Here is a 9,534-nt window from a genome sequence, read left to right as displayed (position 1 = left end):
TTGTTTTTTTTTTTTTTTTTTTTGTCACGAAAGGACTGACTCACTTTTCGACAGTCACCCGTCATGAACTGGGAGCTCAACACGTGGCAGTGAATTTGGTAGGACACCTGCACTGCACCAAACCCTCTGCCTGTGTCAATGGCTTCTCTTCTAGAATGAGAGAGGATTCCACTGCAGAATTTAAAAAAAAAAAAAAGATCTGCTGCCCTACTGTTGTTTATTGTCCCCAAATTTCCGTCAAATTACACTTCCATGCCACTCTCCCATCTCTCTATTGGTCTCAACTAACGCATGACATAATAACACTAAACTATAGTATACAAACAAGAATGTTTCATAAAAAGCATATCATAGTATCTTAATATAAGATGTCTACTCGTTTAGCACTTGAGTCAATATGTAATATATACACACAGACCAGCAATACCTTCAGATGATTATGTCATCTTATTGCTTTAGCTCGAATATATAAGATTTACCGTCTTATGATTAGATTTTTTTCTGGTCATTTACCTTAATAATTTATCTGACCCATTTTTCTGATTGTTGACATGTTTATTGGATTTTTTTTTTTATAAACCATTTGGCCACATAATGTAGTCGACTTCCTTTTTCAAAATTCTGGAATACTACCCTTTTGGGGTACCAAAATTACAAAAAACACATTAAATTTTTATATGTAAAGTATGCAAAATTGAATTAAATTCATACATGAAAAGTAGATTTAAATGCATTAAAGTAAGTGACAAGTGTAGTTTTTGAAATAATAAAATAATGAAATCCATAACGTCTTCCAATTTTAACCGTGATTGTTTTTTTTTATCGTTTACTATTTTCATAAAAGATGTGAAAAAAAAGGAAAATAAAAAAGGAAATCTTAAAAAAAAAAAACAGTTCACCGAACGCGAACTAAACCCTATATATAATCCCCTCTAGATTCATTGCTTAATAATCCTTCTCTCATCTCGTTTTCACTCTTTCGCTCGTCTTCTGTGTGTCGGTGATCAGATCTCATCCACGAGACATCTCGATTTCCCCCGACAAACGTGCGTCCGAGACAATGTTGCTACTCAGCTTTCATTCACTGCTCGATTTGTGTTAGCTGTTGTTGTCGAATTCGGTGGTTTGGTGTTCGACCGCACGGAGAGGCTTCTTCTGTTGCGTGCGGGAGGTGCATGAGAAATTCGCCTGCAATTCTCTGTCCCTCGGTTGTCGATTGCCGGAGCAGAACCAGGTGGGATTCTGGTCTCGTGATCCGTGGTAGCGGCTGATCTGATTGATCCCTCTTCGCCTCATCCTCAATTCGGGTTTTTTCCCTTTTCAGGTCCAATCCGGTTCCCGAGATCCAGGGTTTTAGTTTTTTTTTCTTTCTCGTGGGTTCATCTACTTGCTTGATTGAGTTGTCGGTGAGCACGATGCAGCAAGATCATCGCAAGAAGGTGAGTCTGTTTTCCTCGAATTTTGGTGTTCTATCGATCCAGCCAGTTATTGTCAAGTATCTTGTCGTGAGGTATTCATGGATTTTGGATTTTTCATGGTTTTGGGCAACGGTGGTCTTTGTTTGTTTCAAAGAGAAACGACATTCGGTTTTGTACGTTACGAGTGTAAAAGGACAACGTATAATTAAGACAATATGTCTCGTCGCAGATATTTGTTTCTTGTATCAGAAAGTGCACCATTGATCCATGATCCATCTGATTTAAGACAATATGTCTCTACCTGAAACCCACTGCATCAGATTCTAGTTCTGTTTTTTTTTTTGTTCCTGAAAACATCGGCTCTGAATTGAGGTTTAAACTCAAATACCTCAATCCTTATTGCAATGTTGATTATCTCTTTTTTTTTAAAGATAAATTCTTAGACTTTTGTCATCTCTGTGTTCTTCTCTTCACTTGTGTGTTTACCCGATTGACTTTGCAGTCCCAATGTGATTGCTTAAAGTGATGAATTTGATTTCATTCGGATATGGGTGTCTGATTGAACCTAGGTTTACATGAATTAAGGCATTTGAAAGTTATCAGCTTTTAGTTTTTTTTTTTTTGTGTCTTTTTTGTGGGAGGAAACATCCAAATTTTGTGTTGGTTAGAAGGAATTGATCTTCAGTGGGATATGAAGTACATTTGATGATAAGTGACTATTCAACATTCTTTGGCGGGATTTGTTTCATTTTGCACGTCTAATATCCACTTTCTTTGCCTACATTATCAGATACTGGCTTCAACAGCATGTTCTTAAAAGATCGGATCTGATTGCAGTTGGAGTTTTTTTCATTAAGTATTGCAGTGATAAATGTGTTAGTATGTGTGTATGTATTGAATGACAATAGCATACATGGCGTCTTGCACTGGAATCTTCCCTGGCTTAATTATTACATTGTGCAACAGAGTACTCTGGAGATGGAGTTCTTTTCCGAATATGGTGATGCCAATAGATTTGAAATTCAGGAAGTGATTGGAAAAGGCAGCTACGGAGTAGTCTGTTCAGCGAGAGACACCCTAACGGGTGAGAAAGTTGCGATAAAGAAAATACACAACATTTTTGAGCATATATCTGATGCTGCGAGGATACTGCGTGAGATAAAGCTGCTCAGACTTCTAAAGCATCCGGATATCGTTGAAATTAAGCACATTATGCTTTCCCCTTCAAGGAGAGAATTCAAAGATATTTTTGTTGTTTTCGAGCTCATGGAATCGGACCTTCATCAAGTCATCAAAGCCAATGATGATTTGACACGGGAGCATTATCAGTTTTTTCTTTACCAATTACTCCGAGCACTGAAGTATATGCACACCGGTAATTTTTTCTTCCTTTCGATATCGAGTCATATTGTTGTTCTTATGTTTCCTCCCATTCCCTACATGGGTTGATCCGTTTTGTTTTTCAAACCGTAGAATAGTTTTACGCTTACAAACTAGAATATACTGTAAGTTTGGCTTTTCTACTTGGGATTTTACCGTGCTTTATCTTTATCTTCTTGATTTACTTCATAAACCTATGCATGGGATGAATTATAGATAGTTGTAGTGCTACTTATGTAGTTTCTCATGCCTTGGAATTGCTATTAGTACATATTTGTCTTCTGAAAAATTTTCCTATCATTGTGTCTGAACTTACCCCTACTAGAGATTCTATCCATGTTATCTATCTTGTTGCAGCTAACGTCTACCACCGTGACCTGAAACCAAAGAACATATTGGCAAATGCAAACTGTAAACTTAAGATTTGTGATTTTGGGCTAGCAAGGGTTGCTTTCAGTGACACGCCGACAACCGTCTTCTGGACGGTAGGCTGTTGGAGAAGATTCATTAAGAGTTATATTCTCCTAATGACTATTCAACCTTATATTGGACATATTTGCAGGACTATGTTGCTACAAGATGGTATAGAGCTCCAGAGCTTTGTGGATCCTTTTACTCTAAGGTGCTTCATCTGTAGTCATTAACATCTTTAACTGAAGTATTGCGATTTAGCTTTAAGAAGCATACAGTCGCTGGTCTTGTAATATGTTTTTTTGAAGTCTGCACCTCTTTGTTTCCAGGTTCAAACTCTGCATTCATTTTTACTACAAGATATGAAGATAACATGTGATGTATTTGGCTTTGTAGTACACTCCTGCAATTGATATCTGGAGTATTGGCTGCATTTTTGCGGAGGTATTGACAGGAAAGCCAATTTTCCCTGGAAAAAATGTTGTTCACCAGCTCGATCTGATGACTGATCTGCTTGGGACACCTTCACTGGACACCATCTCCAGCGTATTGGTCTTCTTGTCAAAAGAATGCAATTTTTTCCCAACAAAATCTAGTCAAAAGACTTAAGATGAGGATTGTACTTTTTGGATATGCAGGTACGAAATGAGAAGGCGAGGAAGTATTTGATAAGCATGAGGAAAAAGCCACCCATTCCTTTCGCTCAGAAATTTCCAAATGCTGATCCTTTGGCTCTGAAGTTGCTGGAGAGGCTTCTTGCCTTTGATTCAAAAGATCGGCCAACTGCTGAAGAGGTTATTTTCCAACTCCTAACATGAATTTCTTTTCTTATTTCTACGACATTTTTTCCCTATCAAGTGCAGAGTTTGCCATTCATGTTTGAATCCTTTGTTGTGACCCATAAACTTGACCCTGTCATATATATACTTTTAATCAGGCACTTGCAGATCCATATTTCAAGGGGCTGGCAAGAGTTGAGAGGGAGCCTTCATGTCAGCCAATCACGAAAATGGAATTTGAGTTTGAGAGACGAAAGGTCACAAAAGAAGATATAAGAGAGCTGGTTTTCCAGGAGATACTCGAGTACCATCCGCAACTGTTGAAAGATTACATGAATGGTACTGATAGGGCCAGCTTTCTCTATCCGAGGTACTAATTGTTTGTGATTACTACATTCTTAGCAGGCACCGATAAGGTTGGTTATGGGTTTCTCATATCTACCATGACTTCAATGCAAATATTTACGGTGTAGTGTTGTCGATCAATTTAGAAGACGGTTTGCTCATCTCGAAGAAAACGGAGGCAAACCCACCGGGTCGGAGACTCCTCTCGAAAGGAAACATGTCTCTCTTCCGAGGTAAATTCATTTTTCTCCCGACGTTCCTTGTGGCTCATGGAACTTTTTTCTGGTTTCGGTTTCTATGTTTTCCCCCAAGCACAAATCTGGAAACTGTTAATTGCTTCGCACTAGCTAATTGATACCGAGATTTTCCTATTCGAGAATCGAAATAGAACATTCTGTTTTAGGCTTAATCAGAAATGGTAGTAAATATGCTGATGATTTGTTACATTGTCTTCATCTTGATCATGTGTTGAGTATTGACTTCTACCAAAGTACCAGTGTCGGTTTTCCAATCTTTGATATTCTTTTTAGTTCGGACACTACTTCCCTCTTTCAGTCAGCTTTACAGTTCTCTGTTAGATGACAAGAGCTTGTCGTGTCTTCATTCTCTCAGATCCACAGTCGTGCATTCAAGTACAGTTTCTCGCGGAGGACAACCCAGAATCGCTTATAATACCGCTAATACCTCGGCCCCGGAAATGGTTCAAAATGTTGCGATGGATCAACAATCATCTCTACAGGCGCATGAACTAGGAAACCAGTCGGGTAAATTCTGATCTTTTAATTCGAACCCCGATGTTTCAAACTGTTACGTTGAAAAAAAAGAAGTAATGATCTGTCTATATACAGCTTCCAAACCAAGTGCATTCACTGGCCCGGTTGCACCTTTCGACAACCGAAGAACCGGGAGAGAGGCATATGATCCAAGATCGTTCATCCGGAGCACCACTTCCATCCCAGCCCAGGCTGCCTGTGCCTACCGAAACCCTAACATAGGTCCGGAATTCACACCGGAAGTGGCAATCGACATAGACAACAACCCGTTTATAATGACTCAAACGGGAATGAACAAGGCCGAAAGCATAAGCATCGACACAAACTTGTTGCAGGCAACAAGAACTGCTCAGTACGGCGGAATTGGAGCCGCCGCCGGGGTGGTGGGAGCGGCGGCTGGGCTGAGTGCCTCTGCCTACCACCGCAAAGTTGGAACTGTTCAGTATGGTATGTCGAAGATGTACTAAAAGTTTTTTTAAGTTTTTTTTTTTTTGGAATTGTGTTTTGCGAACATGTCAAAGTTCGGACATATGTTTCAGCTTCGGTCTGTAAATGTCAAGCAGCTGTGTTCATGCTTTGGTTGTTCACTTCATCCTTTGGTATTTTTTTTAATTGTTTTTTTTTTTCAGATACACAATGGATAAATCTTTGAGCAGGCATGTGCTACATGCTACTATTTAATTTAATTTTTATATCTTTAATCCAATAAAATAAAAACCAAGGCATGATTTTCTCTTCAAAATATACAGCAATTATTTATATGCTATTTAATGACCCTCAGACGTGTCAATCTCCCATTGGACAAAAGATTTTTGTTGGGAAAGAACAAATTTAATTTCACATGCTCCTTCCTTACAATATTGGCGCTTTTACAAATATGTCCCCAATGTTTTGCAAAAGAAAGCCCTTAAATCTATAATTAGTAATCTTCAATACGAAATAAAAAAGCCTAGACTATTATTATTATAATTTGATACTAGAAATTTGAGTATAGAATTAGGAGATATTTTTATTATTAAAATTTAAAATTATAATATATAGATCAAATATTGTCATAAAAAAAATGGAATTGTATGTTATTAATACTCAAAAATAAAAATGAGATCAAATTTTAAGTATTATAAAATATGATGATAGTTTTCTAAATTCTTTGTTCATGTCTATTACGCACCGATATTATTTATTTCTTTTTTTTTCCTCCAAAAACATTAAATAATCCTGAAGAAAAAAAATCAAAAAGAGAGTGATTCCAAATTCAAGGGAGATTCGAATTAATGCACAAACAGTGGAGAGAGTGTTTGTGGGGAGCCTTTGAAACAGTTGATCAACTGTTGCAGACAGACAAAGACGATTGAGGAGTCGAGTGTTGTCTTTCGGACAACGTGAAATAACATTTCGAATTCTTAATTTAAGTTTTGGTTCGGCAGATTTCTAGAGCTATTGAAATATGAATTTAAATGTTTTGGATTTTGATCATAAAAAAAAATATACTCGAATACAAATTTTATATTATATTTGAATCCTCGATTAAACATTCGTGTCGGCCAGATGGTAGGGTTAGTCACAGATACTAGGATTTGATTTCGAATCCGGTAACATGTTTTTTTTTTTGGTTTGCTGAAACTATAATTCAAATAATGGATAATCTGATTTAGAATTCAAATTTAAAATATTAGATTTTCCAATAATTACCCAATAAAATGAATAAAAATATCTGAAAATCGGTAAATATAACTAAGTATTAATATTTAATATTTTTAAATAAGAAATACCGAAATACTATTCGGTATTTCTCGAGCTGAACCGAACCGTTGGATACCCTTAATTTTGTAGTTACGTAGTTTGCGGAATCTTTCATGTGAATATTGCATATACGTGTTATATTTGTTACATCGACTAGGCATTTCGATCAATCATAATATCATATAAATCTCGCTATAACAATCAACCGCAAAACTTATGCAACCTCCATAGAAAATGAGCAAAATGCGAAATTCGTGGTAAATTCGAGATTATATTTTTAAAAGATGTTATGATATATAACCAATCCCTTGTATGTATATATATATAAGCAAAGAGATTGATTATTTTTTTTTTATAATAATTCGATCAATCATAATATCATATAAATCTCGCTATAACAATCAACCGCAAAACTTATGCAACCTCCATAGAAAATGAGCAAAATGCGAAATTCGTGGTAAATTCGAGATTATATTTTTAAAAGATGTTATGATATATAACCAATCCCTTGTATGTATATATATATAAGCAAAGAGATTGATTATTTTTTTTTTATAATAATAAACTATATCTTTGTTTTTTTTTGTGTAACTAAATTTTAAATGGACCTTCCACATGCAATGGCATAAAAAAGAATATCCTATATGAATATACTTCCATGCCTCTCAACATGTGTATATTTATACACTTGTTTTTTTTCTCCATAAATCATATCGATAAATGTAGTTTTTTTTTACCGAATTTAGGTTAGTGTGTGTATATATATATATACACACATGGGCGGAGCTAGAGAAATATTTAGAAAAGGGCACAATCTAATTTTAATATTTTATATGGGGTTATTTAGTAAATATATTTAAAATTTTATAAAGAAATTTAATATGTTTTTATGAAAATTACTGGGGGCATGTGCCACATTCGTCGTGTCTTGCGTCCGCCCCTCTCTCTCTCTATATATATATATGTTAATGATTAGCATCTCTATGACCACACATATACATACATACATATATATATATATGCCTCTTTATATATAAGAATAGAAACAGATTTAAGGTTTGGCGTGTTGATCTAATGGAATATTATTACATCGATTCGTTTGCAATATGATTTCTCAAAAGATGAAAAACATGTTCCCACCCCCCACGACCCCACCCGTCTCTTTCAGTCACTTCATCTTCCCTTCTTTATCATTCTCTCTCTCTCTCTCTCTCTCTCTCTCTCTCTCTCTCTCTCTCTCTCTCTCTCTCTGCCCCTTGCTTGGTGGATTCGTGTTGCTCGCTTTGTTTGCGTCTTGTCCAATCCCATATTAAGCACCCCCCTTTAGGGCTCGATCGTTTTTAAACTAAATAAACCGGAAATATCTTTTTTTTTTGTTGGGTTTTGTCCCAAAGATTACACCTTTTTCAAGATTCTACCAATGATCCAAACTATATAAACTAACATAGGCCATCATGATTTGCCCATATAGAGCTTATATATATATACACGTATATATATATACACATTAGTATAATCCATGATTCCAACGTTGGACCATTATGAGACCATCCTGAAGAGAATTCGCTTAGTCTCTCCCTCTCAACCCTCCAAAAAATGCTCTCTTCATCGTCTCTCCCTCACTCTCTCTTGTTCATCGTCTCTCTCATCCTCGGCCATGCAAACGCGGAGCAGCAACCGAACTCTCTCCCTCCTTCTGAGTCGGAGACTCTCTTCACTATCATGGAGTCTATGTCCTCCGACCATCAATGGCGCCTCTCCTATCCGAACCCTTGTGCCCCTGGCTCGTCCTGGCCCGGTATTGAGTGCAGAACCGGACCGGATCGTGTCCTTCATGTCTCTCGCCTCGACTTCGGTTCCCCACCTAACCCTTCTTGCAAGTCGTCTGCCTCTTTTCCTCGCCTCATCTTCTCTCTACCTCACCTTCAATCCGTCTTCTTCTTCGGCTGCTTCACTCGCTCGCGCGCCACCATTGTTTCCCCCTCCAACAAGCTTTTCTTCAACTCTTCTCTGCAACAGCTCAGCCTCAGATCAAACCCTTCTCTCACCGGATCCATCCCTCCTTGGATTTCTTCCCTTACGTCGTTAAAGACCCTCACTCTGTCCCAAAACCGATTGACAGGAAACATCCCATCGGCGATTTTCACATTAGAGAACTTAATACACCTTGACTTGAGCTACAACATGCTCACGGGGATCATTCCCCTGCAACTGGGCAATCTCAAGAACCTCGAAGGCTTGGACTTGAGCTATAATTCGCTCGTGGGTTCGATCCCTCGCACGATTTCCGAACTGGGTTTGCTTCAGAAGCTCGATCTGAGCTCAAACTCTCTGTTTGGCGCAATCCCCGACGGCATAGAGAAGCTACGTTCTCTGTCTTTCATGGCTTTAAGCAACAACAAACTCAGAGGGCCGTTTCCGAAGGGAATTTCCAGGTTGCAGAACTTGCAGTACTTCATCATGGATGATAATCCGATGTTCGTTCCTCTTCCCGCTGAATTAGGGTTCCTCGCTGGGCTCCAAGAACTCCGTCTCTCTAACTCAGATTATTCCGGGAAAATTCCAGAGAGTTACACAAAGTTGACGAATCTAAGCTCGCTGTCTCTGTCGGGCAACAAATTGACAGGCGAAATCCCATCTGGGTTTGGCTCTCTGCCTCACATTTTCCATCTAAATCTCAGCAGG

General features: G+C 37.8%; 2 protein-coding genes across 3 annotated transcripts in view; both read left to right on the top strand.

Annotated features, from left to right (window-relative positions):
- Nucleotides 1–942: 942 nt before the first annotated feature.
- LOC104824405 (mitogen-activated protein kinase 20-like) lies at nucleotides 943–5,792 on the top strand. Its single transcript, XM_010556513.1, has 11 exons — nucleotides 943–1,234; nucleotides 1,325–1,439; nucleotides 2,385–2,793; nucleotides 3,156–3,283; nucleotides 3,361–3,420; nucleotides 3,606–3,755; nucleotides 3,848–4,003; nucleotides 4,147–4,358; nucleotides 4,462–4,566; nucleotides 4,946–5,097; nucleotides 5,182–5,792. The coding sequence occupies exons 1-11, from the start codon at nucleotides 1,176–1,178 to the stop codon at nucleotides 5,571–5,573; spliced, it is 1,938 nt and encodes a 645-aa protein (XP_010554815.1). The 5' UTR covers nucleotides 943–1,175; the 3' UTR covers nucleotides 5,574–5,792.
- A 2,425-nt stretch (nucleotides 5,793–8,217) lies between these two features.
- LOC104824265 (protein TOO MANY MOUTHS-like) overlaps nucleotides 8,218–9,534 on the top strand; it is a 1,959-nt gene continuing 642 nt past the window's right edge. The window contains exon 1 of one of the 2 annotated variants that reach the window (XM_010556329.2): nucleotides 8,218–9,530. In XM_010556329.2, coding sequence (XP_010554631.1) covers nucleotides 8,446–9,530 — 1,085 coding nt within the window. In that variant the 5' untranslated portion in view covers nucleotides 8,218–8,445. The other variant, XM_010556398.2, reaches the window with a different exon arrangement.

The sequence above is a fragment of the Tarenaya hassleriana genome, unplaced genomic scaffold, assembly GCF_000463585.1.
Source record: "Tarenaya hassleriana unplaced genomic scaffold, ASM46358v1 Cleome1, whole genome shotgun sequence".
Classification (NCBI taxonomy): domain Eukaryota; kingdom Viridiplantae; phylum Streptophyta; class Magnoliopsida; order Brassicales; family Cleomaceae; genus Tarenaya; species Tarenaya hassleriana.
Note: the sequence above shows the minus strand (reverse complement) of the source record. Positions and strands in the feature narration are given on the sequence as shown.

Excerpts from the sequence above, each read along its gene's own strand:
- LOC104824405 (XM_010556513.1), top strand. The coding sequence starts at position 1,176 with ATGAGAAATTCGCCTGCAATTCTCTGTCCCTCGGTTGTCGATTGCCGG. Across the intron at positions 2,794-3,155 it reads ACTGAAGTATATGCACACCG|CTAACGTCTACCACCGTGAC; the intron begins GTAATTTTTTCT and ends ATCTTGTTGCAG. Across the intron at positions 4,567-4,945 it reads AAACATGTCTCTCTTCCGAG|ATCCACAGTCGTGCATTCAA; the intron begins GTAAATTCATTT and ends TCATTCTCTCAG.